The sequence below is a fragment of the Accipiter gentilis genome, chromosome 33 (assembly GCF_929443795.1).
Source record: "Accipiter gentilis chromosome 33, bAccGen1.1, whole genome shotgun sequence".
NCBI lineage: Eukaryota > Metazoa > Chordata > Aves > Accipitriformes > Accipitridae > Astur > Astur gentilis.
The window spans coordinates 479,312-506,633 of NC_064912.1; the positions used below are offsets into that span (position 1 = coordinate 479,312).

Consider the following 27,322-nt stretch of genomic DNA (forward strand, 5'->3'; position numbering starts at 1 on the left):
TGGTTTTAGGACAGGATGGGGTGGTTTTGGATTGGGATGCAATGGCTTTGGATTGGGACGGGATGGTTTTGGATTGGGACGGGATGGTTTTGGGATGGGACGGGGTGGTTTTGGGTCGGGATGGGGAGGGAACGGGCTCGGGAATGGGCGGGGCGGGTGCCCGTGGGTCACACCAGTGCTCCCAGTATGGAACTCCAGCACCCCGCGGGTTCCCCGCCCCCCCCGCTATCAGTGGGCCGCCCCAGCGCGCGCCCCCCCCCCCCCGGAGGCCTTAATGGACCGCTCCGCCACCCGTTCGCCCCGCCCCCTCCCACCCATGATTGGCTGCGGCGGCCCCGTGGGCGAGCCCACCTATGCCAGCCGTGGAAGGGTGACAGTGCTCGGTGACCGTTTGACGGACAGCTCCCCTACCCAATGGGAGCGCGGGAGGCGGAGGCCGAGCTGGGTAGCGCCGCCGCCATTTTGTGAGGACCGCGCGGCGGACGGGGCGCAGGTGGGGGCGGGGCTGCGGCGGCGCCGGTACCGGGAGGGGGCGGCGGCGCCGGGGGGGGGAATGTGTGTGAGAAGGTGGGGAGGGATGGGGGGGTGACAAGTTTCTTTTTTGGGGGGGAGGCAAGCAGCGCTGCCCGCGGGGCCGAGCCGGGCGAGCGGGATGACCTGGGCCCGGGCCCGGCCCCGCTGAGGCGCTCGGAGGCCTCGGGGAAGGCGGCGGGAGGGGGAAAGGCCCGGGGGGGAGGGGGGAGCGGGGCCTTGGCTCCGGGGGGGGGGGGGGTGTGTCTGGAGGGGGGGTTGTAGGCTTTGGGGCGGGGCTCTGCCCGGGGAGGGGGCAGGCAGGGTTTTGGGGTGTTTCTAGGGGTTTTGGGGGGGCACAGCCCTGCGCGGGGGGCAGGCAGGGTTTTGGTGTTTCTAGGTTTTTTTTGGGGGCCAGGCAGGGTTTTGGGGTGTTTTTAGGATTTTTTGGGGGGTCAGGCAGGGTTTTGGGGTGTTTTTAGTATTTTTTGGGGGGCCAGGCAGGGTTTTGGGGCGGCAGGCAAGGTTTTGGCGTGTTTCTAGGTTTCTTGGGGGGGGCAGGCAGGGTTTTGGGGTGTTTTTAGGGTTTTTTGGGGGGTCAGACAGGCTTTTGGGGGAGGCAGGCAGGGTTTTTGCGTGTTTCTAGGGTCTTTTTGGGGGCCAGACAGGTTTTTGGGGTGTTTTTAGGATTTTTTTGGGGGCCAGGCAGGGTTTTGGGGCAGCAGGCAAGGTTTTGGTGTGTTTCTAGGTTTCTTGGGGGGGTCAGGCAGGGTTTTTCGGTGTTTTTAGGGTTTTTTTGTGGGCCAGGCAGGGTTTTGGGGGGAGCAGGCAGGGTTTTGGCGTGTTTCTAGGGGTTTTGGGGGGGGTCAGGCAGGGGTTTTGGCTGTTTTTAGGGTTTTTTGGGGGGGCAGGCAGGGTTTTGGGGTGTTTGTAGGGTATTTTAGGGGGCAGGCAGGGTTTTGGGGTGTTTTTAGGGTTTTTTTGGGGGGTACAGCCGTGCGTGGGGGGCAGGCAGGGTTTTGGGGTGTTTGTAGGGGTTTTCTGGGGGGAGGCTGCAGCCCTGTGCACGGGGCAGGCAGGGTTTTGGGGTGTTTCTAGGGGATTTTGGGAAGGGTACAACGCTGCAGGGGGGCAGGCAGGGTTTTAGGGTGTTTCTAGTTTTTTTTGGGGGGCAGGTAGGGATTTGGGGTGTTTCTAGAGGTTTTTGGGGGGCATAGCCCTGCGGGGGGGGCAGGCAGGGTTTTGGGGTGTTTCTAGGGGTTTTTGGGGGGGCAGGGTTTTGGGTTGTTTCTAGGGTTTTTTGGGGGGGCACAGCCCTGCGGAGAGGGGAGGGCAGAGGTTTAGGATGTTTCTAGGGTTTTTTGGGGGGTACAGCCCTGTGGGGGGGTATGATGGCAGGGTTTCGGGGTGGTTTTAGGTTTTTTGGGGGGGGAACAATCCTGTGGGGAGAGGAGGGCAGAGGTTTGGTGTGTTTCTTGGGGGAGATTTAGGGTGTTTGGGGGCACAGCCCTGCGGGGGTCTGTGCCCCCTCCACCCCCCCACCCCCCTATGGCGCGTCTCAGCGGCACTAACCCTCCCCCCTGCTCCCCTGTCGCAGGCTGGGCGAGATGGTGAAGCTGTTCATCGGGAACCTGCCGCGGGAGGCGACGGAGCAGGAGATCCGGTCCCTCTTCGAGCAGTACGGGAAGGTGCTGGAGTGCGACATCATCAAGAACTACGGCTTCGTCCACATCGAGGACAAGACGGCGGCCGAGGACGCCATCCGCAACCTGCACCACCACAAGCTGCACGGTGTCTGCATCAACGTGGAGGCCAGCAAGAACAAGAGCAAGGCCTCCACCAAACTGCATGTCGGCAACATCAGCCCCGCCTGCACCAACCTGGAGCTGCGGGCCAAGTTCGAGGAGTACGGCCCCGTCATCGAGTGCGACATCGTCAAGGATTATGCCTTCGTTCACATGGAGCGGGCGGAGGATGCGGTGGAGGCCATCCGTGGGCTGGATAACACCGAATTCCAAGGTGATCCGCACCGGGGTCGCGGCCGAGATCTGTGGGGAGCAGGGATGGGTCTGGTGCTTCAAGCCCCAGGGGTCTCCGGGAGGATTCCCCATGTTCCCGTTAAGAAGTTTTCACTCCCTCCCAGCTCCGGCTGCACAGGTTGGGGGTGCGGCAGCAGCACCAGGGTGACCGGCCTGCCGGCGATCTTAGGCGAGACCACAGCCGGCGCCGCGCTCAGCTCTGCGGCAGAGCAGCGCTGCCAGGCTCACCCACCCTCCCCCTCGCTGGAATTAAGTGCAAATGAGGGGTTTTTTGGTCTTTTTTTTGCACTCCAGCTCCTCTCGTGCCGTGCAGGGCGCGACGAGGGCCAGGCCGGTGCGGCGCGGCGCAGCCGCTTTCCTGTCCAGGGAGCCTGAGCGCCGCTTTCCCAGTTGCCGGTGCGGCCGCGGCAGCCAGAGCGAGGGTAGGGACAGTTGGGGCTGGGCCGGGGGAGGACGGGACTGATCCATCTCTGACTTAACCCAGCACGGCCGCCCCGCAGGAGGATCCCGACGGCGAAGTCCCAACTCTTGTGCCGACGGCCGCCGCGCCTGGTCCTGCCGGGCCGGAGCAGCGGGTCCTGCCCGCGCGGCGTGAAGCCAGGCTGCCTCCCGCCCTTGTAGCGTTGCCCTGCCTGGTAAGAGGGTGAGCGGAGGCGCCCGATCCCGCGCCGGCCGTGTCCCCGCTGCCGGCAGCACGCGGCATTGCTCGCTCGGGCTCTCAACGTGCCGCCCCGGGCCCTCGCCCGGCTCCCAGACGAGACGCGGCGCGGGCGCTTTCGCTGGCAGCCTCCTCCTCTCGGCCTCTCGCGTGAACGCAGCGGCGGGGCCGAGCGTCCGGATTTGAGCTCGCGGCCGAGACTCGGCGGCGTGGCGCTGATGGCGAGCGCGTCCCCTCTCCGGAAGCGGTGCCGGCGGGCGGGCCGGGTCGGCAGGGAGGCGTCCGGTGCTTCACCCCGAGCGGTGGTGGGGCTGGGCTTGGCCCTCCTGGTTCCCGCTGGGGTTTTGGCAAACCCCGCTGCCCCAATTCTGGGTGTCCCCCAAAACTCTTCTCCAGCCGGGACGGCACAGCCGCGTCCAGAGCTCCCCGGCTGTGGGGCATCCGCGGGACCACCAAATGCCCCCAGCTGTGCTTGGCTTGCCTCGTGCCGTGCCTGAAGCCGGCCCCTGTCCAAAGCCTCGTTTGCTCCGGGGCGGTTTTCCGGCGTCGCATCCTGTCTGGCCGCTGCAAGGAGCGCGCTGGCGGGCGCATTTTCCGGCGGGAAGCTTGCCGTTGATGCGGGGCCGTCCCCAGGCTGCTGCGGCAGCACCACCATGTGCCGGTTGCCGGCAGAAGGCCGTCTTTGGCTGCTTGCCGGGGTAGTCGGCGGCTCGCCGGCTGGCTGAGCCGCCGGAGCCTGTCCTGGCTTAGCCCAGGGTGGCCGGCGCGGGCAGTGCTTGGCCTCGCCGGCAGAGCCCCGTCCCCAGCGGCGCCTTCCTGGTAAGTCGGGTGGCCAGCGGCCGGCAGGCGGCTCCCGCTTGAGCCCGACGTGGGCTCCTCCTGCGCCGGGTCGCTCCCTGCCGTGGTGCCCGGCGCCGTCGGAGGCTGCGCGGCTGCGGGGTGGGGTGGGAGGTGGGGGCAGCGGCCGGTCCCGTCCCGCTGCCCGCTGGCGCCCGTGGCTGTGACCACGCTCTCGGTGCGGCCTCACTGATCGCCTCCCTCTCGCGTCTCTTTCCTCAAGGCAAGCGGATGCGCGTGCAGTTGTCCACCAGCCGGCTCCGGACGGCGCCCGGGATGGGAGACAAGAGCGGCTGCTACCGCTGCGGGAAGGAAGGGCACTGGTCTAAAGAGTGCCCGGTAGATCGCCCGGGGCAAGTGGCGGACTTTGCCGAGGCCTATAACGAGCAGTACGGAGCCGTGCGCACTCCCTACACCGCGGGCTATGGGGAGACCGTGTATTACGATGAGGCGTACGGCGGGATGGCCGACTACTACAAGCGCTACCGCGTCCGTTCCTACGCCACGGCCTCTGCGTACGACGCCTACGCGGAGCAGACCATGGCCCAGTACTCCCAGTACGCCCAGTACTCCCAGGTCCAGTCCTCGGCCATGGCCGCCACCACAGCCATGGCCAGTCGCATCCCCACCACCCTAGACGCGTACGATAGAGCTCTGCTGCCGACCCCGGGCGCGGCGGCCGCCGTCGCCGCTGCTGCCACCGCCGCCGCGGCGGCCGCCTCCTCCACCTATTACACCCGGGATAGAAGCCCCCTGCGCCGCACGGCCGCCGCGGCCACCACCGTCGGAGAGGCGTACACATACGAGCGTGGGCAGCTGTCGCCGGTCTCCTCGGTGGCCCGGGCCTCCCTCTACGACATGCAGCGGTTCGGGCGGGACCCGTACGCGGACCGGGCGCGGTACTCTGCCTTTTGAGCCGGAGGTGAGCGTGTTGGCAGGTCTGGCGCACGGCGCCTTGCAACCGGCGGTGCCTCTGGGCACTGCGGGGGGGGTTCCCCGGCTGCTGGAGATAACGGGGCCTGCGTCCCCCAGCCCCTGGTTGTGCCGGTCGAGCGTCTGCGTCTCGATGCGAGCCGGGATGAAGGGTCGCGGTGAAACATGGGGTCTTGCCGGGCGTTAAAGCCCAGGCGCTGGCTCTGGCCGCTCTGCCCGGCGCAGGGCGGACGGCGAGGACTTGCCATGGCAATTGGTGCTGCTGCCGTGAGTGGCTGGCCCTTGGGGCTCCCGCTGCCTTTGATTAGCGTCCGCCCCTCCCACCCCCGCCCCTCCCTGTAGCTGGTGCTGAGCCCTTGTGCCGAGGTGCCATCCTGGCACAGTCACTGCGGGGTGGGGGGGGTTCCCACAGAGGCCCCAGCCCCGTGTGCCGTGGCTGCCACGCACATCCCCCAGGAGTAGCCCCTGTCTGGGGATGGCTCCCAGGCTCTGCCTGGTAAAAGCCGCCGGCAGCCCGGCTGCCACCCTGGCGCGGGATCGCTGCTTCCACTGGCACACTGCTGTGGGTGAGCTGGAGACTTGGGGGCTCCTGGCATCCCCCTGGCACGGGGTGGCCGCAGAGCCCCCCACCGCCGCCGTGTCAGGACTCTGGTTGCTCTCAGGAAGCCGGCAGCTCCTCCGGGTGCCCGCCGGGGCTCGGCATGGTCCCCGGCACGGTCCCGGCCGGCGCGGGGACCGGCGCCTGCACCAGGCGCTTTGCGCCAACTCTGCTTTTCTCTTTCAGGTAAGATATTTGCGGCTGGACGTCGGGTTCCCGTCGCACACTGAATCGGCACCGCGCGTCTTGTGCTGCGCCGGGCTTCAAAGCGCAGCCGGGTTCAGCTAACGAGTCTGTTCCTAACGGACGCTCAGCTTCTTCCCAGCCTTGGTCAGAATAGCTCGACCCCCCCCGGCCGCCCCCCCCCCCCCCCCCCCCCCCCCAGCTTTCTGTTCTCAGTTGCCAGGATTTGCTTTTCAGGTAGTTTGGGGGCCCCCACCCCTCCCCTAGCTGGTCTAGGCTCAGGTCGTGAGCGAGAGTAGCCGTAGCCGTAACTGCAGCCGTAGCCGCAGCGCCAGCTTTGCTTTGCTTTGCTTTTCCTGCCCCCGGCCAGCGTGGAGCAGCTTGCTCCCTCGCTGGAGCTTCCTTTATTATTATTCTTTCTTTTCTTTTTTTTTCTTTATTTTGAAGAGGATGAATAAATCCACTTGTAGCTTTTTAATACGAAATGACGTAGCCGACTCAAGGCCGCCACGCCGCGCTGCCCCTGCACCGCGCCGGTGTGGGAGGGCCAACCTTGTGTTTGGAGCTCACCCCACGCCCCCCGTGGCGTTTAGCGTCCCCCAACCCCACTCTCCGGTAAAATAAAACTCAAATTTTTAACAAACCCCGCTGGCTCCGGGACCGGTTATTTCTCTGGACTCAACTTCCCCCTCCCCCAGCCCAGCTTGTAACCTCGTGGACTTACCAGTGCTGCCTGCGGCCCTGCCTGCCAACCGGCTCCCCACAGGGGTCTGTGCTGCAAACGAAGGGGCAGATGAGCTGGGGGGGGCAGCCACCTGAAAGGGTACCCCAGCCCCCCAAAAGGGGACCCCAGGGCCCTGTGCTGCCCTAGCTAACGAACGGGGCCTGGCTTTTATGACACCCCCCCCCCCCTCATCCTGGTGCCCCTGTGCACCCCCCTCTGCCCCCTTCCTGCGCCCCACTGGGGTCCTTCCTTTTCCTCCTCTCCCTCAGGGGCAGCACCTCTGAAACTACCTGCTAATTAACCTTCCCAGGGCTGGCTCGTTAGTCCCCAAATGGCCTGTGCTGCTCCCCCTGCCTCTCGGTGCTCGTTAAGTAATGACATTAAGCCTGGGACCGTGCCTTGGTCGATGTCCCAGCCCTTCGGCCGTTCTCTGGGCCCTGAGGTTTTGTGGTGGGAGCCCCGAGCTCAGCTCGTTGCCTGCCGTCAGCTGCTGCGTTTCCAGGGCAATTCCGCCTCCACTAATTGCCTCCATCTTATCAGCCGCTAATTGCCTCTGTGTGATCACCCGTGGGCTCCTCCGTCACCGGGGTGGGCTCAGGGACGGTCCCGGGACCTGAGGGTGCGCATCCCCCGGTGCCTGCCCTGGAAAACGAGGGGGAGAAGCGTTAGACTCTTCTGCCCAGCTAATTACCACAGCGGTTAACGAGCCCCAGCCCAGGCAATAAGGCACAGCAGCAGGCAGCCATCCTCCCCCCATGGCACGACCTGTGTTAACCAACCAGGACTACATCGCGACCCATCCCTGGCTCAGGGGAGAGATGATGTGACGGAAAACACTTTCAGAGACTTCAATGGCCATTTTGGCGGCACGACCAGCCAGGGCAAGCCAGCAGCCGGCTCTGCCACACAGTGCCAGCAGTGCTGAGCGATACACACACAACTGGCCGCCACAGCCAAACCGGGGCGGGAGCAAACACCGACCTCGCTCTTGCGTGCATGTGGCTTCTCCTCTCAAAATCAGCTGTTCTCACCCAAAAAAAGGCACCGAGCACAGGTTAGGGGGTGGTGTACCGGTGACTGCGTGCGTTTACCACAGCGTACAGTCGGGCCGCTGCTGCCCAAGTTCAGCAGTGCCATCGGGAACGCTCCGGCACTTCCTGCTATGGGTGAAATGCTGCTCGTGCTCCAAGTCTGCCTCCTCTGCAGCGGAAAAGCGGCTCCAGCACTTACTGGTGCTGGGGCTGCAGCTGGGACTGGCGCCGGGTGACCCAACTACACAAAACCAGTGTTTCCTGAGGCGGTCGGTGACTTTGCCACCGGGAATTGGCTGCCGTAGCCAAGGGCGGGAGCAGGGAGACGGATGCAGCAGCCATGGGTCTGGCCGTGTCACCATGCTGGTGGTATCGGCCCCTCGCCAGAATGGCAGTGGCACTGATGGCACTGCTGGTCCCCCGAAGCACCGGGCTGGGAAAGAACCAGACGGGAGACGGTTGGGAAACGGTGAAGAGCCCAGCATTTATTTAGTCGTACAAAACCTCGCTGCTGCACTGAGCCCGGTGCTGCGCCGCGGACTGATGCTGGAAAAGGGGGAAATAAACCCAACAAAGGGGAACTCGTGGTATAAAAGAGCGCAGGCTCTGCTCGGTGGCAGCAATTGCTCAGGTTATAAACCGCTACCAAGCACCAGTGGTGCCGACGGCCACGCATGCCGCGAGCGAGAGACGGTTCCACGACGCTACGGCGGGAGCCAGAGGCAGAGGTTGGTGACCCGCGCACCCGTTGCCTGCTCCCCCCACGGAAGCACAGCACACTTTCCAACCGTAACCGCGGATCCTTCTAAAAAACTCAAAAAAAGAGAAAGAACAAAGAAAAAGCAGCTAAAAAATAACCGTCCCTGCCCCGGGGACAACGGCCGGAGGCGGCGAACCGCGCCGGGTGCGGCGGCGGGCGGTGAGGCGGAGCACCGAGTACGAGCCCACGGCGACGCAAGCGGCCTTAACCCCCCACCCCGTCCCGGTGCCGCCCGGCTCAGAGGCGACGCTGGTAGCCTGAGTGGACGCGGGTGGCGGGCAGGTAATCGCCGTAGCTGCCCGAGTAACGGGCGTAATCGGCGTGTGCTTCTGGAAGGCGGCGGTAATCCATCGGGGACTTTGTCGGCGACCGGCGGTACGCGAGCGGCGAGTCCGCTAAGCGGCGGTAATCTGAGAGGTCAGACAGACGGCGCTCGGAACCATACCTGGTCGAGAGAAGAGACAGGTGGTGAATGAGGGGGAGGCCGCCTGAATCCGCTGCCGGCGGCGACCGCGTCCTGCTGGGGGACGCGCCGCGGTGGCATGACACCGCCGAGCTGTGGGTAGGAAGTGCCGCAGGCAAAGCCGGCAGCTCAGGACAGAGAAGCGGCGCCTGGCGCACCCGCGGGTCAGGTGCTGGGTGCCACGGGAGGCCCAACTGCCAGCGAGCGCATGCCGCCGGCTCCCCCCACCCCGGACGAAGCCCCCATCCCCACCCCGCAGCGCGTGCCCCCCCAGGAAGCCGGGCGAGGGAGTTACACCGGGGTCTGCGCCGCAGGAGCAGAGCCACTGCGCCCATGGACCGGCACGTGGTGCCCACCCTTCTGCACGCCAGGCGTTAGCGAGCCACGCCAGAGCCAAGAGTAAGCCCCGAGCCGGGCGCCAGCATCCACCGGGGCGGTGTGGAGTGAGTCGCGCGGCCATCCGTCCCCGGCCCGGCGCCGTACCTTTTTGCCAGAGCGGATGATTTTTTGTACGGGTCGTCGTAGGCGGCGCTGCGAGGCGGGGAGAGGCGGGTGCGCTCGTAGGGCGGTGCGACGGCGGCGGCCTGCGACAGGCCCAGGTAGGAAGCCGCCTGCTGCCCCAGCTGGCTCGGCCCGTCGTAGGCGCTGCCCGGCTGGGCTCGGTAGGCGGCCGCCAGTGACGCGGAGGAGGCCTGCTGTGCCGGGTAGGATGCCGCCATTGAGCCGGAGGCCTGGGCCCGGTAGGCGGCCGTCAGCGGGGCGGAGGCCTGCGCCTTGTAGGAGGCGGCGGCGGCCTGGCTGCCATAGGAGGCAGCCAGCGAGGAGGCCGCCTGGGCGCCATAGGTGGCAGAGAGCGCGGCGGCGGCGGACTGGCTGCCGTAGGAGGCGGGCAGGTTGGCGGCAGGCTGGGCGCCGTAGGAGGCGGAGTGGCCGGCAGCGGGCTGGGCGCCGTAGGAGGCGGAGAGCGCGGCCGCCGGCTGGGCGCCGTAGGAGGCCGAGTGGCCAGCCACGGGCTGGTAGGCGGCGGCAGTGTGACCGGCCACTGCCTGGGCACCATAGGAGGTGGCGTGTGCAGCCACGGCCTGGGCGCCGTAGGAGGCTGAGAGTGCAGCACCAGGCTGGGCACCGTAGGAGGCAGCGTGACCGTCTACGGGCTGGGCGCCATAGGAGGCGGCGTGGCCGGCGGCAGCCTGGGCGCCGTACGAGGCCACGTGTGTGGCCACGGCCTGGGCGCCGTAGGAGGCAGCAGGGCCGGCGGCGGCCTGGGCGCCGTAGGCGGCGGCGGCCTGGGCGCTGTAGGAGGCGGAGTAGCCAGAGGCGGCCTGCGCCCCGTAGGAGGAGGCCAGGGCGGCGGACTGGACGCCGTAGCCGGAGAGCTGGGAGGCGGCGGGCTGTGCGCCGTAGGAGGCGGCGGCCTGGGCACCATAAGAGCCGAGGGAGTTGGCGGCGGGCTGTGCGCCAGAGGCGCCGAGGGAGACAGAGGGCTGGGAGCGGTAGGCGCTGCCCAGCGAGGCGGAGGGCTGGGCGCGGTAAGAGGCGGCCTGGCCGGTGGTGGGCTGCGGGCGGTAGGCCACACCGAGGGAGGCAGAGGGTTGGGCGCGGTAGGTGGCCCCCAGCGAGGCAGAGGGCTGGGCGCGGTAGGCGGCCGGCTGCGCCGTCATGGGGAGCGTCACCGCCGCGTAGCCGGCCCGGGTGGGGGAGCGCCGGAGGGGGCTGCGGTCCCTCCCGAAGTAGGAGGGGGAGGCCGGCCTGGCCTGCGCCTCAAAGGCCTCGTACTTGCCGGCGCCGCTGGTGCCGAAGCGCTGCTGGTAATCATATAGGGAGGAGGCGGCGGTGTAGCCGGCAGTGGCGGCCGAGGGGAAGGCGGCGTCCGCCGCCCGGCGCTGCTGGTCGAAGCCCTCGATCTTGGGCTGGAACTTCTCGCGGTACTCCAGGCCGATCCTCTTGTTCTTGTCGAGGCCGAGGGCGGGCGGCAGGGCCTGGCCCGCGCCCTTCTTCTGGACGTTGGTGGAGAGCTCCACGTTCACTCTGCGCCCCTTCACCTCCTTCCCGTTAAGGTTTTCGATGGCAACCTTTGCATCTGCTTCGTTCTCCATGTGAACAAATGCATAGTCTGATAAAGCAGCAGACAGAGGGTTATCAGTGGGGGGAGAAAAGACAATTCGTTACAGGATCGAACGCTTATCGAGCCTCGCTGGGACCGCGGCAGTGTGCAGCTCGGCAGCGGCGGGACAGGCACCGGGACGGGCTCTGCCAGCCCCGTTCCGCTGCTGCTGCGGCAGCGAAGAGACAGAACCACCTTCGTTTGCTTCTGCCCCACCATTAATTTGGCCGGAGCCTAACGAGCCTGGCCACCCGCCCGGTGTCCCCTGGCTCAGGAACACCCCATCACCGCTTTTTTGCTCTGTTTTCCCCCGCATTGTCCCTCCCTTTGCCCATGCCCCCTGCAGCCGCTTCTCCCTGCGCCAAGGGAGCAGAGCACCCTGCCCGGCAGCACGGCGGCCTCTCGCCAACAGCAACTCCTCCCTACCGGTCCTCTGGCACCTGGGGACCAAGAGCCCCGGGAGGGCAATGTGGCCCTGCCAGCGCCATGGGCTCAGCTGGGCCATCCCACCAGTAAGCGGAGCAAAGCCAGAGAGGGCCGGCGCCCACTGAGACGGCCGAGGGGGATGGAGCGCCAGCGACAGGAGAGAGGGAGAGGAGGGGAGGGGGAGAAGGAGAGGAGAGGGAGGGGGAGAGGGAGAGGAGAGGGAGAGGAGAGGGAGAGGAGAGGGAGAGGAGAGGGAGAGGAGAGGGAGAGGAGAGGGAGAGGAGAGGGAGAGGAGAGGGAGAGGAGAGGGAGAGGAGAGGGAGAGGAGAGGGAGAGGAGAGGGAGAGGAGAGGGAGAGGAGAGGGAGAGGAGAGGGAGAGGAGAGGGAGAGGAGAGGGAGAGGAGAGGGAGAGGAGAGGGAGAGGAGAGGGAGAGGAGAGGGAGAGGAGAGGGAGAGGAGAGGGAGAGGAGAGGGAGAGGAGAGGGAGAGGAGAGGGAGAGGAGAGGGAGAGGAGAGGAGAGGGGGGAGAAGGAAGAGGAGAGCACCCGAGCACAACCTGTGGCACCGCACACCCAGCCGAGCACCCGGGCCAAGGTGAGGAGCCGGGCGAGCAGCACGGCGCGAACGCGGCACCGAAGCAGAGAGGCGTCGGAAAGGAGATGGAGAGCGAGGCGAGGAGCGGTAGAAGCGGGACCCGGAGTGACCGTGCCGGGTCTGCGGCAGGAAAGCGGGTCACCCGCAACACCGCAGGCAACCCGCCCGTCCCCCAGCATGGCTCTTGCCACGACACTGTGCCCACGCCAGGTCCAGCAGCCGCCCGTGGCTCTCAGGCCAACAGTTTTGGGGTTCGGATGCCACCGCAGTAGCTGGGGGGTTGCCCCCGTGGCACGACGGGTCCGGGAGGCCGGCACGGGGTGGAAGGTCAGCTCCTCTCGGCAACCCCGCGGCATCCCCCCTGCAGTCCTGGACCAGGGATCACCAGAACTGGTGCCGCTGGCGACAGCCCACTTTAGCCTACGGCCAGAAGGCCGGCGTACGGCTCGGCCAGGGCAGCCCATCCGAGGGAGCGTGGCGTACTTAGAGCATTGCTCGCTGAGCAAACCCCATCCTGGTACCTCAAGCTCCGGCTAAACGTCAGTGCTGCTTCACCCACTCTCCCGCGCGTGCCCCCTCTGCTCCGCCATCCCACCCCTCCCTGGCTCCTGTTCCACATCCACGTATCCCGCTCCAGCAGCCTAAGGAGGGGATGTCTCCTCCATTCACCCCCCAGCCCTCCTGCCGCCCCCTCAGGCGGCCGCAGCACCCCCGCCCCTCTATGGGGGACCCCACAAATTGGCCACCGGCCAAGGGGATGCCAGAAACTTTTGGCGTGGGTTTGGGGTGGTTTCTGACGGGCTCCGCTGGGAAGCTGCGTTCTGGCGGGACGGAGCCGGCGGGCCTGCAACCTGGGACGAGAGAGCAGAGGCAACAACATCACCCTCCCGGGAGGCGGAGGAGCCGGCTGGGACGCTGCCAGGGCAGGGGAGTGGAACGGGATGGGACAGGCACCTCGGGGAGCAGCTGTGTTGGCTGTGTGACATGGGGCTGACATCTTTTCCCATCAGGGTCAGGGGGAAGGTGGGGTGACACCATCCCTCTGGTCACGCTGTACTGCAGGGTCCCTGATGCAGAGCCGATCGAGCCCCCTCAGGAGCTTGACAGTGTGGGGGTTTTTTTTATGGGCTTCTGCTCTCCCGCCTCGGCTGACGGGGGAGCGGCTAGCTCCACATTGGAGCGTGTTTGTGGAGGTGAAGCCGTAGCAGAGTCGCAGTGGGACGGGAAGTGCCTCATGTCAGGGAAGAATTACGGAGGCAGCAGCAGTGGGTTACCCCCGCCCGGGCTGCGGGCAGGCAAGGATGGAGGACGTGGCCTGGCTAGAAACGCTGGCGAGAGCGCGCCCCGGGGCGGGGGGGGGGGCGGGGGCGTTTAACGGGGCAGAGAGGAGGGATGGGCTCTGGAGAACCCAGAAGGGCTCGCACGGCTCCGGCTGGGAGGCGGCAGGGAGACCCAAGGCCCTCCTCCGTGTGCGGGGGCGCCGCCAGATCGGGCCGGGGGCGGTGGAGGGGGGGAGATAGGGAAAGTGGCGGGGGGGAGCCGCAGCCAGGCAGACGGAACACGGGTCACCCGAGCCAAGAGCGGGGCCGGAGCGGCTCCGAGGACGGAGGTGAGCGGCGAGCCAGTTGTGGCGGGGACTGAGCTCGGCGAGGGCTGCGGGGCGGCCCCGGGGGAGGCGAACAGGCTTGTGCGGAGCCCCCGTCCGCGGCGGCGGGTCCGGTACCTTTCACCACGTCGCATTCGACGACGGTGCCGTACTGCTGGAAGAGCGAGCGCAGCTCGCCGCTGGTGCAGGCGGCCGAGACGTTACCGACGAAGATCTTGCAGGTGTTGGTGGGCCGAGGCCGGGAGGGCTCGACCACGATGCGGCGACCGTGCAGCTGGTGGCCGTTGAGCTGGGTGATGGCGCGGGCCGCCGCCGCCTCATCCCGGAGGTGCACGAAAGCGAACTGTTTCATGAGGGCGATGCCGAGCACGGGCCCGGCGGCGCCGGCGAACAGCTCGCTCAGCTCCTCCGCCGTCGCCTCCTCGGGGACGTTGCCCACGAAGAGCTTTATGCCGGGACGCATGGTGGCGGCAGCGGCGGGGAAAGGGGAGCGGGATCTCAGCGCGGCGGCCCCACAAAATGGCGGCGTCTCCTCAGCGCGGAGCGGGAGGACCGACCGCGCAACTGCGCCTGCGCTCCGCCCGCCGTGTGCGCGCCCTGCCCACCGCGCCTGCGCGCCGCCCGCTCCTCCCGCACCCCGCCCACTCCGCTCTCCCGCCGCCACCACCGCGCCTGCGCGCACCCCGCCCACCGGCACGCCACCACCACGCCCCCAAGGCGGCCGCCGCGCTGACCACGCCCACCCTTAAAGGGGCCGCTGCGGGCCCGGGGAACGCGCAGCGCCGAGCACCGCGGGGACGAGCAGCAGCCGACCCCGGTCCCCCGAGAGCCGTGGAGGCTGCAGAGCGAGTTATCGTTTATTGCTGCCCGGAGACGGCTCCTAGAGATGGGGGGCCGGGGCTGCCGTGGGGCTGGAAGCTGCAGCGGGGCCGGGGACTGCCGTGGGGCCGGGGGCTGCCGTGGTCCGGTCCCTCTCCTCCCACAGGGTCACGCCGTCGCAGGAGCAGACCCGCTTGGGGTTCTGGAAGAGCCCGGCTGCACGGGCCACCACGCCGCAGGCCAGCCTTGGCGAGGGGGGAGAGAGGGGTTGAGGGGGTGAGCAGTCCCCCCCCCCATCCCCAAAGACCCCCCAGAGACCCCCCCTGCACACTCACCCCGGCCCCGAGTTCCCCGTCACCCGGGAGAGTGGGTGAGAGCCCCGGCCCAGGTCGTCCTCGCCTGCATCCACCACCACCGAGCGCCCGATGATGTCCCAGACCTGGCGGGGGGGAGTTGGAGGGGGCTCAGGACCCCCCCAGAGCCATGGTGCTGGGGCTGGACGCTCCCCACGGCCATGGGGCACAGCCCAGACCCCCTCCCCGCAGCCATGAGACCGGGGTCAGACCCTACCCATGGCCGCGGGGTGCAGCCTGGACCCCCCACAGCTGTGGGACTGGGGTCAGACCCTCCCCACAGCCGTGGGAGGGGGCCGGTCCCTCCGTGCCCCCCCTGCAGCCTCACCTTCAGGCGCGAGTCCTCCATGCGGAAGCTGGCTTTGCCTTCAGCATCAGCCCAGATGTTCCCCAGGTCCCCGATGTGCTGCAGTGGAGCACAGCGGGAGGGGTGAGGGGGGGTCTGGGAGCCCCCCACTCAGCCCCACGGAGCGGCCACGGCCGCCAGCTCACCCGGTGCTGGTCCTGGGGTCCCCCGTGGCACTCGCCGTCAGGGTTGAAGTGGTCCCCGCAGCTGCGGGGGTGAGGGGGAGACACAGGGTGAGACCAGGGTGCCTGCACCCCCAGACCCGGGGGTGTCCCGTCCCCATCCCCATGTCGTGTCATGTCGCGTCGTCCCCCCCCCGCCACTGTGGTACCTGTCACAGGGGCGCGAGAGGTCCCCGAATTCGTGGACGTGAATCCCGTGGGGACCCGGTGGGAGCCCATCGACGGCGCCGTCCACCAGGCACCGCGTCGGCGAGATCTGCAGGAACCGCACCAGGCCCCGCACTGCGCCGGGGCCGGAAAGCGCCGCCACTGCTGCCCCCAGGTTCGCTGCAGGGAGACTCGTCGGCACCCCAAATCCCGCGCACGTGTTCCCCCTCCCTGACGCCCCCGAATCCCGCTTACCGTCATCGGAGCCCCCCATCCCCTTCAGCACCGCCCGGCGCCCCGACTTCTCCAGCAGCTCCCGCACCCGCTCGGCTGCCGCCGTCGTCTCCACCAGCACCGTCTGCGCCTCCAGCCGCAGCTCCAGCAGCTGCACGTCTGCAGGGAGGGAGAGGGGCTGATGACGGGGGGGGGGGCAAGTAGGGTGTCCCCCAACTTTGGGGCTGCTGGGGAACATGGGGGGGCTTACCTGGGGCTTCCCGCAGTGCTGACCGCACGGCGTCTGCGCAGCCCTGGCACTGCATCTGCACCGCAAACTCCAGCTGTGTGGAAAGGGGAGGGGGGTCAGCACCCAGTGAGGGGGCCCCACACCCCCAAAAGCAGGTGCCCAGGGCCCTGCACTCCTCCCAAAACGCCCATAACCGGCGTTCTGCACCCCCAAAACTCCCGTGCAACAGACCCTGCACCCCCAAACATGGGTGCCTGGGGCCCTGCACCCCCAAAACTCCCCTGCAAGGGGCCTTAAACACCCAAAACTCCCATGCAAGGGGCCCTGGACCCCCAAAACTCCTGTAAGCAGGGCTCTGCACACTCAGAACTCCTCTGCAGGGGGCCTTAAACACCTGAAACTCCCCTGCAAGGGACTCTGCACCCCCAAAATTCATGTAAACAGGGCCCTGCACCCCCAAAACTCCCCTGCAAAGGGCCCTGCACCACCAAAACTCCTGTGCAGGAGGTCTTAAACACCCAAAACTCCCCTGCAAGGGGCCCTGCACCCCCAAACGTGGGAGCCCAGGGCTCTGCAGCCCCAAAACTTCTGTGCAGGGGGCCTTAAACACCTAAAACTCCCCTGCAAGGGACTCTGCACCCCCAAAACTCATGTAACAAGGGCTCTGTATCCCCAAAACTCCCCTGCAAGGGCCCTTAAACACCCAAGACTCCCCTGAAAAGGGCCCTGCACCCCCAAACGTGGGTACCCGGGGCCCTGCACCCCCAAAACTCCCCTGCGAGGGGCCCTGCACCCCCAAAACACCCGTGCAAGCAGCCTTAAACACCAGAAATTCCCATGCAAGGGGCCATGCACCCCCAAAACTCCTGTAACCAGGGCTCTGCACCCCCAAAACTCATGTAACGAGGGCTCTATACTCCCAAAACTCCTGTAACCAGGGCCCTGCATCCCCAAAAAACTCCTCCGCAAGGGGCCTTAAATACCCAAACCCGCCGTGCAAAGAGCCCTGCACCCCCAAAGCTCCCGCGCAAGGGGCCCTGACCCGGCAGCTGCTCCCGCTCGGCCCCGGCGCCGCCATGGCTGCGGACTCCGCCCGACCCGGAACCACTCGCGGGGTCACGGGGGGCGGCCGGACCTCACTGGGGACGGACCGGAAGTGGATGACCCGGGTGGGGAGGGATTTGGCGGCAGAGCCACTTCCGGCGTGCCGTCGCCATGGCGACAGCGCGGTAGGCCGCAGGGTCCCACCGGAGCCGGGGGGGGGGGGGGGGGGGGGGGGGGCTGCCGGTCGGGGGAGGGTCCGCCGGGGTGGAGTGGGGGGTTTGAGCGTCCCCAGGGGGAGTTGGAGGCTCGGGGGAGGGGGGGGGGCAGGAGGAGAGGCCTCCCCGTGGGTTTGGGGGGGCTGCAGGACGCTCGGGGGGGGGCCTGATCTGCAGCCCCCGACCTCCGCCACCAGCCCAGGGACCCCCGGAGCGACCGGCGCCCCCCGCCCGGAGCCCCCCGCCACCGAGAGCCGTGCTGGCACCGCCGGGCTTCGCCACCGCTGCTCGCTGCCGGAGCAGAGGGAGGGCAGGCGGCTGCCGGGGGTGTCACCGCCGCCATCCCTGGTGATGCCCCATGAGGAAGAGCCGGTCCCCAAAATCCCACCGGACGCCCTCGCGGTGACGGCGGATCTGCTGCGGCTGACGCGGCGAGAGGCCGGCGAGGAGCGGAGGGAGGCGAGTGCCATGTGCCTGTTGCCGCCGCTCTTGGCAGCTCTCACCCGCCGCAATGAGGACGATGCACGGCTCCGGCAGCTCCGGGGTCTGCGGCTGCCAACGCCGCAGCTGGGGGTCCCGCTGGCCCCTCAGCACCCCGGCCAGCAACTGCTCCGGTGGCCCAGCGTGGCTGGGCCACAGTTGCCGCTGGGCAGGGCCTTTGCCGAAGGGGTGACCCTGCGGCTGCACCCACCACTGTGCTGCGACGCTGGGGAAGACACCGGGCCAGATCCCCTGGGCGTGCAGGAGCTCTACCAGGAGTTGGGCAGGGGCAGGGCCATCCCCACCGAGCGGCTGCAGTTCCACTGCGATCCCCTGGTCGAGCCGGCAGCTGCCGTGGCAGATCTACTCCCCACAGGTGAGCGGGAACGCCAAAATGCTGGTGAGATGCCATGGCATGGGGATGGCCGGCACGGGCAGCAGCAAAACGCCTGCCTCTTCGAATGCCAAAATGCCGGTGAGAGGCCGCAGCACGGGGATGGCCAGCACAGGCAGCGGCAAAGCACCTACCTCTTCCATGACTACCTTGAGTTCGTCGCGGCCACCAGCTCTGACTTCCTCCATGCCATTTTCCACCTGCATGCCAGTGACGGTGAGGAGGAGCCGGTGGAAGCCCCACAGCCGCACCACGAGCCGGCGCCGGCACTGGCAGAGCCATATGAGAAGGGGCTGTGGAAGCCGGCGCTGCCGGAACCGGCACCAGCAGGGCTGGAGCGGCTGCAGAGGCGCCTGTGCCGGCTCTGGGCCGCGCTGAGTGTCCCCAGCTGGGAGAGGCTGGAGATGGCGGTGAAGTATGGTGCCGGTGGGGCCCTGGCGCGGCTGCCGGCAGCACTGGAGGCCTGGGAGGCAGCGGCCGACGGCATCCTGCGGCGGGAGCTGCTGCTGGTGCAGCTGGAGCGGCTGGAGGAGCGCGGCTCTGACCCCGGACGCTTCTTCCGCAGGGGCCCGGCGTCAGCGACAGAACGTGCCAGCGAGGCGCATGCCCGCGGCCGCCTGCACGCCGCACTGGCCCGGTGCGAGGCGCGGCTGTCGCCTGCCCTGCGACACTTGCAGGACAGTTTTGGGGACACGGTGACTTTCCGGGGACGCCCCTATGCCGAGAAGATGCGCTGGGATGTGGTGGAGATGCTTTACCAGCTGCAGCAGCGCCGCCGGGCCAGGGCTCTCCAGGCCGCCCTGGGGGGGCAGCCGCAGCATCCCCCCCCGGCACGGTGGGTGCCAAAACGCCGGGGTGTCAATAAACCACGGGAGCGCAGCCTTGCGGGGGTCCTCCCCTCCCTTTGCCAGGGGGGTCCCAGTGCCCGAACCCCACCCAGGCACCGCTGCTGAAAAAATACATTTATTCACCCCGAAACGAGCACGGACAAGGTGTGGGGGGGGTGTCAGCGCCGAAACGGGGAGCACTGGGGGATGCGGCAGGCCCTGGGGGGGCACACAGGGACCCCCCCTCTTTGTCCTTGAGCGGGGAGGGACACACCCCCCTTCTCGTAGGGAATGGAGACCACCCCCTTGTTGCAGGGAACGGGGAGACCCCCCCCCCTCACAGCAAACGGGGGGAGGCAGCCCCGCCTCTTTGTAGACGACGGGGGCTGCCCCCCACTTTTGTGTCCCCCCCCAACGTAAACCTTGGCGGAGGAGGACGGATCTGGGCTCAGAGTCCCCCCACACCACCCTCAGAGGACCAGAGCCCCCCCAGATTTTGGGGGGGGGGGGGGAGTGTCTCAGCCGAGGCCGTCCTTGACCTGCTGGACGATGCGGGCCCGCACGGCCCGCGCCTCGCTGGACGTCTGCCCGTGGGGGGGCGGCAGGGGTAGGTCGGGCTCGATTTCGGGGGGGGGCAACCCCTCAGGCAGCTCCAACGGCATGCGCCGGCGTAGGGCGATGTTGTGGAGAATACAACAGGCTAAAAAAATCTGACAAACTTTTTGGGGGGCGTATTGCAGACACCCCCTCCCCTTGTCCAGGCAGCGGAATCGTAGCTTGAGGAGGGCGAGGGTCCGGCGCAGGACGGCCAAGGCCTGGTGGTGCAGCGCGTTGTACCGCTCCTCCGCCGCGCCGCGGGGCGCCGCGATCGGCGTCATCAGCCACGGCTTCAGCGGGTAGCTCCGGTCGCCTGGGTGGGGGGGACACGCACACGGAAGGGGGGGGTCAGAGAGGTGAGGACCCTCCCCCTCTCCAGGGGGGAGAGTGGCACAGGGCAAGTGGGCTGCGGCACGCGCGATGGCGTGGGACGGGTGCGTCCCCCCGGTGCCGGGGTGGGGGGGTGGTTTGGGGGTCCCCTGGGCCTAAGGGACGCCCCCAGACCCCTAGGTCAGCCCCAGACCCTCAGGTCACCTCTGTGACCCCTGAATCACCCCCAGACCCCCAGACCCCCGGGTCTCCCCCAGACCCCCAAGTCACCCCCAGACCCTCGGGTCACCCCCAGAACCCCAAATGACCCCCAGACCCCCGGGTCTCCCTCAGATCCCCAGGTCACCCCCAAACCCCCAAATCACCCCCAGACCCCTGGATCTCACCCAGACCCCCCCAGGTCACCCCTAGACCCTCGGGTGACCCCTGAGACCCCCAAATGATGCCCAGAGCCCCAAAGACACCCGGGGTCTCCTCCAGATCCCTAGGTCACCCCCAAACCCCGAAATCACCCCCAGACCCCCGGGTCACCCCTGAGACCCCCAAATGACCTTCATAGCCCCCCAGACCCCCAAATGACCCCCAGAGCCCACCCCCAAGACCCCTGTGCCTCCCCAACCACCCTTCGCACCATCACCACGGCTCTGGGGCCGCGGCACCCTCTCTCGGGGACCCCCCCACGCCGCCTCACCCAGCAGCCAGGCGCCGTCCGGCCGAGCCCCCTCCAGCAGCCGAGCCAAGGCCGAATTCTCCAGGACGGCGGCGTTGGGGCAAGAACCGGGGAATTTGGCCACGACGTTGGTGATGGTGCCGGCGGCGTCGCACACCACCTGCATGTTCATGGAGTGGTAATTGCCGGCGTTGCGGTAAGCCGGTTCGTTTTCGGAAGGAGCCCGTAACGCCACGTGCATGCCGCCCACCAAACCCAACACCCCGGGGAAGGCGCCAGCAACCGTCCCGGCGCGAGCGGTCGTCGGCGGGAAGGCGATATACCGCGCCGCCCGTCGCTGCAACGCCTCCAAGAACTGCGCCAGGCAGTTGGACATGGCCGACTGGCTGATGCCGGTGCTGTCGCGCGTGGCCGTCTGGAAGGAGCCGGAAGCCAAGAAGGTGAGGGCGGAGGTGACCTTAACGGCGACCGGCAGAGCGTGGCTGCGACCCGTCAGGCTCTCCAGGTCGGCTCCCAGCTCCCGGCACAGCCCGGCGATGGCGGCTTTGTCCAGCCGGTAACGCCGCAGCACCTGCTCCTCGCTCAGGTCCAGAAAGGAGCAGCGCGCCCGGTACACCCGGTGCTCGGGGTAGAACCGACGACGTCGGCCTCGCTTGCGGCGGGGGGTCGGGACCCCCCCGGGACCTCCCCCGCTCGTCGCCGCCTCTCCCCCCCCCCCCCGCTCCGCGCTCCCGCACCCGCCGCAGCAGCAGCACCGAGTCCGACATGGCCCGGGGGCGGGGCTTCGGCGGAGGGGCGGGGGCTTCGGCGGGAGGGGCGGGGGCTTCGGCGGGAGGGGCGGGGGCTTCCGCGGGAGGGGCGGGGCTGCGCGCAGAACGGCGCTGGGCGAGGAGGGGCGAGGCCCTAAGGGAGAGGGGCGGGGCTCTCGGGGTAAAGGCGGGGCTCTGGGGAGAAGGGCGTGGCCCAAAGGGAGAGGGGCGTGGCCCAAATGGGTGAGGGGCGGGGCTCTCGGGGTAAAGGCGGGGCTCTATGGACGAGGCTCTAGGGAGAAGGCCGTGGCCCAAAGAGAGAGGGGCGGGACTTTAGGGAGGGGGCGGGGCTATACGGAGCGGGCTCAAAGGTGAAGGGCGAGACCCCAAGGGAGAGGGGCGGAACTCTAGGTTAGGGGCGGGGCTCTACGGACAGGGCTCTAGGGAGAGGGGCGGGTCCCGCGGAAAGGGGCGGGGCGCGAAGGGGCGGGGCTAGGCCCAGTAGGGGCCGGACGGTCGCCGGGGGTCCCGGTGACGGCAAGGCCCCGGGAAGGGCGGGCGGGGGAGGGGTTGTCCCGGTGAGGCCCGCGGGTCCCGGTGCCGGTAGGGGCGGCCTGCCAGCTCTGTCCCGACCCAGGTCCCGGTCCCAATCCCGGTGGGGGCGGTGGGTCCCGGCCCCCCCCGCGACCCCGCCTTGGCCGACCCCGCTCCGCCGCTCCCGGCGCTCCGACCCCGCAGGCCTTCGCCGCGCCGCCAGGCCACGCCCCTCCTCCCCGCCCCGATTGGCCGCCGCCGGCCTCACGTGCCCGGAAGGTCCCGCCTCCCCGCTCCGGCCCCGCTCTCTCACCTCCGGCGCGCCGCTCACACGCGATTGGCCAACGTCCGGACGGGCGGTGCTCCGACGCGTGACGTCATCCGGCGCGGGGTTCGGCGGGTGTCCCCGCGGCGGCTCGGCCAATCGTGTCGAGCCCCCGGTCCGATCTTCACCAGTCAGCGGGCGCGGTGGGCGGGTCTCCGGGGGAAAAGGGGAGCCGCGGGGGCGGAGCCGAAGCCGCCGCCATTTTGTCGCCGTCACCGTCCCGGCGAGAGGGAGCGCGGTGCCGCGGTGAGACCCCCCTGGCCCGGCCCTGCCTGGGGAGGGGGGAACCGGGCCGAGCCCGGGCCCTGCGGCCCCGGAGGGGAATCGAGATGGGACGGGGCTCCGCTCGGGACCCGGTGGGGGCGGGGAGGGTTCCTGGCTCGGGGTCTGCTCCGGCCCCTCTGAGAGGAGCCGGGGCCTGGGGGGGCGTCCCAGCCGCGGGGTTCGCTCACCCCGCGCCCAAGCCGACCCCTCCGTGTTCCCGGGGCCTGGGAAGGCTCCCAGCCGCCGGAGAGTCCGCGGAGGAGGGTGGTGGGGGTCTTCCCCCGGCTCTGTCCGCAGGGAGAGGCCCCTTCTAGGGCAGGGGAGCGGGTCTGGGCCCGGGGGTGACCTCCGGCCCCTCGCTGTGAAGCCGGGGACGGTGTGTGGGGGGTGTCTCGGCTGAGCCACCCCCTGAGATGCTGCTTCCCCCCCTCCCCGTCCTCCCCCGTCTCAGGCTGGGCGAGATGGTGAAGCTGTTCATCGGGAACCTGCCGCGGGAGGCGACGGAGCAGGAGATCCGGTCCCTCTTCGAGCAGTACGGGAAGGTGCTGGAGTGCGACATCATCAAGAACTACGGCTTCGTCCACATCGAGGACAAGACGGCGGCTGAGGACGCCATCCGCAACCTGCACCACCACAAGCTGCACGGTGTCTGCATCAACGTGGAGGCCAGCAAGAACAAGAGCAAGGCCTCCACCAAACTGCATGTCGGCAACATCAGCCCCGCCTGCACCAACCTGGAGCTGCGGGCCAAGTTCGAGGAGTACGGCCCCGTCATCGAGTGCGACATCGTCAAGGATTATGCCTTCGTTCACATGGAGCGGGCGGAGGACGCGGTGGAGGCCATCCGCGGGCTGGATAACACAGAATTCCAAGGTGATCCAGGCCACAGCCCTGGGCTGGGATAGGTAGCACCGGGCTGGGCCCGGAGGGAGCAGGTCAGGTAGGAGAGGAAGGGGTAGGGCTGTGCCGGTGCACGGGGGAGATCCTACTCCAGCTCTGCTCTCCCTGGTGCCGCTCCACGAGGGTTTTCCACCAGCACGGGGCCGGATCTGCGCCGCTGTCACTCACCTGGCACCAGACCTTGCGCGCGGTGGCCGCAGCAGCTGATGCTGCAAGGGGCAACCAGCGCGGTCACGACCGCCGCCACGTTCCAGCCCCAGGAGCATACGGTGCCTTTTTTATCTTCTTGGCACTCTGGGCTTTGGCTCCTGGGGGGCGGGTGGTGCTGGCACGTGGCTTCGGAGAGAGCCGTGTCCCTCTGCTGGTACCCACCTCATTCCCAGCAGCGCCGCGCTACTTCCCGTGTCGCTGTGTTCCCGCGCTGGCGGTCTGTCTGCGGGGTCGGTGTTGGCACGGTGGCTTTGTCTCGGGACACAGAGCGGTTCCGCAGCAGTGGTTTTTGTAGGAAAAGGGTATGATTTCTTCCAAAAATGGCAAGTTTGGTGTGAGCTCTGCCCCGGGACCTCTTCCCGGGCTTGTGGCGCAGTGGGGACGTGTGGGGCATCCCTGCTCTGGTCTGTGCCGCTGGCAGGCTGCGAAGTTGGGGGGAAAAAGGGCGATGAAGGGAAAACCGGAGCCGGGGAGCTGCAGGTGGACCCTGGTGCGGGACAGGCAGTGCCCAGCGGTGTCGTGTCGGTGCCCGAGTGCCACTTCCCGTGTCCGGGTGGTGCCGGGGCGGCTCTTCCTCTGCCCTGGCTCGCGGTGCCACCCGAATCTGTGGCGAATCCACCCTGGTTCTGCGGGGCACGGGGTCGCCGGCACAGGCAGAGGCGGTTCGGTTCCCTCCCTGCCCGCAGAGGGCCTGGCTGACGGCTCATTGCGGAGCCCCGGGAGAGGTGCCGGCCAGCGCCGGGCACCCTCCCTACCTCCGCGGTTAACCACAGCCTCTCCCCTCTCGCGTCTCTTTCCTCAAGGCAAGCGGATGCGCGTGCAGTTGTCCACCAGCCGGCTCCGGACGGCGCCCGGGATGGGAGACAAGAGCGGCTGCTACCGCTGCGGGAAGGAAGGGCACTGGTCTAAAGAGTGCCCGGTAGATCGCCCGGGGCAAGTGGCGGACTTTGCCGAGGCCTATAACGAGCAGTACGGAGCCGTGCGCACTCCCTACACCGCGGGCTATGGGGAGACCGTGTATTACGATGAGGCGTACGGCGGGATGGCCGACTACTACAAGCGCTACCGCGTCCGTTCCTACGCCACGGCCTCTGCGTACGACGCCTACGCGGAGCAGACCATGGCCCAGTACTCCCAGTACGCCCAGTACTCCCAGGTCCAGTCCTCGGCCATGGCCGCCACCACAGCCATGGCCAGTCGCATCCCCACCACCCTAGACGCGTACGATAGAGCTCTGCTGCCGACCCCGGGCGCGGCGGCGGCTGTCGCTGCCGCCACCGCCGCCGCGGCGGCCGCCTCCTCCACCTATTACACCCGGGATAGAAGCCCCCTGCGCCGCACGGCCGCCGCGGCCACCACCGTCGGAGAGGCGTACACATACGAGCGTGGGCAGCTGTCGCCAGTCTCCTCGGTGGCCCGGGCCTCCCTCTACGACATGCAGCGGTTCGAGCGGGACCCCTACGGGGAGCGGGCGCGGTACTCTGCCTTTTGAGACAGAGGTGAGCGCCAACGCCGGGCGGGCCGGCCCCGGCGCTGCCGACGAGGGAGCTCGGCTCCCACCTGGTGCAGCGGGGCGAGCGGCGTTCGCCGGGGACGTCGGGTTGATGCCGGGCACCGTGGCGGCCGTTGGTCCCGTCTGGTGACACCGGTTCTGGCAGGTAACGAGCCTTCCCCTGGCAGGAAGCGACACTGCGGCGGACCACCACAGACCACTGGGGACTCACCGACACCCCGGATTCCCCCTCCCATCCCGGATCCCGCCACGTCAGGTCAGACGTGACCCGGGCCACCGCTGCCGTCACCGCCGCGCTCCCTCCCTCGTCACCGGGGCCGCGCACCCCACGCCCCCCTCGCCGGAGTGGGCGCCGTTGCCACTGTCACCGCCGGGTCCCTGTCTGACCGTCCGTCTGTTCCCTCCCGTCCCCGGGCCGGCGCCCGCCCCCCCTCTCACCTCTCTGCTCTCTTCCAGGTCCGGTGGCCTCTGACGGAGCCCTCGCCCCCCCCACGGCCTGCGCCCCCCTCTTTTTATACGGAGCTTCCCCAGACCCACCCCCTGCATCCCCCTGGGGCTTCACTACCCCCCTCCCCGAGGATGGGACCCCCCCTCGGCCCCATCTTCCTCCCCCTTGGGGTGCTCACAGCCCCCCATCCCTCCCCCATCCAATTTTCCAGCAAAATAAAGGTTTTCACTGACTCCTGTGTCTGCCTGTCCTTGGGGGGGGGGGGGGGGGGGGTGTCACTCCCCAGTGCTGGGACCCCCCCCTCTATCCCGCACAAGGCTGGGGGACACACACAAGGGGACACACACCCACCCACCCCAGCCCTGTTCTTGAGGTCGGCTAGAAGGGGGGAACTGGGGGGATACGGAACCGTTTCGCGGTCGGACCCGGTTCCGTGTCGGACCCCTTTCGCGGACGGACCCGTTTCCGGGCCGGACCTATTTCCGTGAGGGACCGCCAGACTCTTTTTGGCGCTCGCGCCGGTTTTTTTTTCCCCATCCGGGTCTGCCTCTTCCCGTGACGTCAGTTCCGGCGCGGCACCGTCTCCTCAGCGACCATGGCGCTGAACGCGGGTGCGGGCGGGGCCGGGACCCCCCGAGACCCCCCCCGGCTCCCCCGCCCCCCCACACCCCTTGGACCCCCCTCCCGCCGGTCCCGGACCCCCCTCAGCCCTTCCCGTGGCTCCCCCCGAGGCCCCCCCTCCACCCCTTGAGCCCCCTCCTCCCGCCGGTCTGGGCCCCTCCGCGCACTCGGGCCCCCCTAACCCCCTCCCTCCCCCCTACGTTCCGGGACACCCCCCCCGGGCCCCGTTTCCCGTGGCCGCGTTCCCCCCCTTCACCCAACGATCCCCCCCCCCCGTGTCGCGTGTGTGTGTGTGTCCCCCACCGGTGACATTCCCCCCCCCCCCCCCCCCCCCCCGTGTCCCGCAGGCGCGGAGCCGTCCCCGTTGGCGGCGGAGCTGGAAGCGCGGCGGGGGCGCCAGGAGCGGGTCAGCCGGGCCATGGGGCAGCTGCTGCTGCGGGGGTACCGCATGCTGGGGCGGTGCTGCCCCCACTGCGGGGTGCGCAACATTGGGGGGGGCTTGGGGGGCGGGAGGGGGACTGGGAATGGGGATATGGGGCTGGGAGTGGGGCTGGGAATGGGGCTGTGGGGCTGGGAGTGGGGCTGTGGGGCTGGAATATGGGGCTGCGAGTGGGGCTGTGGGACTGGGACTGGGGCTGTGGGGTGGGTTGGGGGCTGTGGGGCTGGGAGCAGGGCTGTGGGGCTGGGAGTGGGGTTGGGAATAGGGCTGTGGGGCTGGAATATGGGGCTGGGAATGGGGCTGTGGGGCTGGGAATGGGGATATGGGGCTGTGGGGCTGGGAGCGGGGCGGGGAGTGGGGCTGGGAATGGGGCTGTGGGGCTGGAATATGGGGCTGCGAATGGGGCTGTGGGGCCGGGAGCAGGGCTGTGGTGCTGGGAATGGGGATATGGGGTTGGGAGTGGGGCTGGGAATGGGCCTGTGGGGCTGGGTTGGGAATGGGGCTATGGGGCAAGGTTGGGGGCTGTGGGGCAGGACTGTGGGGCCGGCACAGGCCGCCGGGGCCACTCTGACCCCCCCCGTGTTTGTCTGTCCCCCCCCCCAGACCATCCTGCTGCAGGACAAACAGCAGCAGCTCTACTGCGTGACCTGTCAGGAGCTGGACTGCGACGGGGAGGGGGGCGGCCCTGGTAGGGACCGGGGGGTGGGGGGGGGCAGCTGGTGGCGGGGGGGCAGCTGGGAGATGGGGGACTGGGGGGGCTGGGGAATTGGGAAAGGGGACAGGGCTGGGGCTGGGGGTCTCTGGGCTGGGGGGAGTCCAGACTGGGGGGGCTCTGGGCTGAAAGGGGGGGGGGGGGCCATCCCCGCCTGACCCCGTCCATCCATCCCACAGCGCCGGAGCCCCCAGCCGCCCCCTCACCGCCCCCGCTCCAGCCTGCCGCCCCCCGTCCCGAGCACTGCGAGGGAGCGGCGACGGGCTTACGGGG

At 68.7% G+C, this 27,322-nt stretch overlaps 5 protein-coding genes across 16 annotated transcripts; 2 read left to right on the forward strand and 3 right to left on the reverse strand.

Annotated features, from left to right (window-relative positions):
• Window positions 1–374: 374 nt before the first annotated feature.
• LOC126053419 (RNA-binding protein 4-like) lies at window positions 375–24,245 on the forward strand. Of its 7 annotated transcripts, none has more exons than XM_049835698.1 (4): window positions 375–493; window positions 2,108–2,529; window positions 4,268–4,966; window positions 5,762–6,471. In XM_049835698.1, exons 2-3 carry the CDS (start codon window positions 2,118–2,120, stop codon window positions 4,957–4,959), a joined length of 1,104 nt encoding a protein of 367 aa, XP_049691655.1. In that variant the 5' UTR covers window positions 375–493; window positions 2,108–2,117; the 3' UTR covers window positions 4,960–4,966; window positions 5,762–6,471. The 7 variants fall into 7 exon arrangements, with proteins under 7 accessions (XP_049691655.1, XP_049691656.1, XP_049691658.1 ...); XM_049835699.1 differs by lacking the exon at window positions 375–493 and adding an exon at window positions 496–519; XM_049835701.1 differs by lacking the exons at window positions 375–493; window positions 4,268–4,966; window positions 5,762–6,471 and adding exons at window positions 544–567; window positions 3,034–3,184; window positions 24,120–24,245.
• Window positions 6,573–14,154, reverse strand: RBM14 (RNA binding motif protein 14). Of its 3 annotated transcripts, XM_049835664.1 has the most exons (3): window positions 13,585–14,154; window positions 9,220–10,849; window positions 8,004–8,718 (listed from the first exon to the last, which is right to left on the reverse strand). In XM_049835664.1, the coding sequence occupies exons 1-3, from the start codon at window positions 13,928–13,930 to the stop codon at window positions 8,511–8,513; spliced, it is 2,184 nt and encodes a 727-aa protein (XP_049691621.1). In that variant the 5' UTR covers window positions 13,931–14,154; the 3' UTR covers window positions 8,004–8,510. The 3 variants fall into 3 exon arrangements, with proteins under 3 accessions (XP_049691622.1, XP_049691621.1, XP_049691623.1); XM_049835665.1 differs by lacking the exons at window positions 8,004–8,718; window positions 9,220–10,849 and adding an exon at window positions 6,573–7,124 and having other exon boundaries at window positions 13,585–14,030; XM_049835666.1 differs by lacking the exon at window positions 9,220–10,849 and having other exon boundaries at window positions 8,541–8,718; window positions 13,585–14,030.
• Window positions 14,141–17,023, reverse strand: CCS (copper chaperone for superoxide dismutase). Of its 2 annotated transcripts, XM_049790899.1 has the most exons (8): window positions 16,820–17,020; window positions 15,799–15,871; window positions 15,570–15,707; window positions 15,317–15,494; window positions 15,132–15,192; window positions 14,968–15,045; window positions 14,622–14,725; window positions 14,145–14,531 (listed from the first exon to the last, which is right to left on the reverse strand). In XM_049790899.1, the coding sequence occupies exons 1-8, from the start codon at window positions 16,853–16,855 to the stop codon at window positions 14,348–14,350; spliced, it is 852 nt and encodes a 283-aa protein (XP_049646856.1). In that variant the 5' UTR covers window positions 16,856–17,020; the 3' UTR covers window positions 14,145–14,347. The 2 variants fall into 2 exon arrangements, with proteins under 2 accessions (XP_049646855.1, XP_049646856.1); XM_049790898.1 differs by having other exon boundaries at window positions 14,141–14,531; window positions 15,317–15,707; window positions 16,820–17,023.
• On the reverse strand, window positions 19,208–22,144 carry LOC126034212 (putative nuclease HARBI1). The gene is made up of 3 exons (XM_049791660.1): window positions 22,071–22,144; window positions 20,356–21,116; window positions 19,208–19,647 (listed from the first exon to the last, which is right to left on the reverse strand). Exons 1-3 carry the CDS (start codon window positions 22,142–22,144, stop codon window positions 19,256–19,258), a joined length of 1,227 nt encoding a protein of 408 aa, XP_049647617.1. The 3' UTR covers window positions 19,208–19,255.
• LOC126053418 (RNA-binding protein 4B-like) lies at window positions 21,508–25,364 on the forward strand. 3 transcript variants are annotated; one of them, XM_049835693.1, is made up of 4 exons: window positions 21,514–22,188; window positions 22,658–23,079; window positions 24,120–24,759; window positions 24,997–25,198. In XM_049835693.1, exons 2-4 carry the CDS (start codon window positions 22,668–22,670, stop codon window positions 25,094–25,096), a joined length of 1,152 nt encoding a protein of 383 aa, XP_049691650.1. In that variant the 5' UTR covers window positions 21,514–22,188; window positions 22,658–22,667; the 3' UTR covers window positions 25,097–25,198. The 3 variants fall into 3 exon arrangements, with proteins under 3 accessions (XP_049691652.1, XP_049691650.1, XP_049691651.1); XM_049835694.1 differs by having other exon boundaries at window positions 21,515–22,188; window positions 24,120–24,815; window positions 24,997–25,099; XM_049835695.1 differs by lacking the exon at window positions 24,120–24,759 and having other exon boundaries at window positions 21,508–22,188; window positions 24,997–25,364.
• Window positions 25,365–27,322: the final 1,958 nt, after the last annotated feature.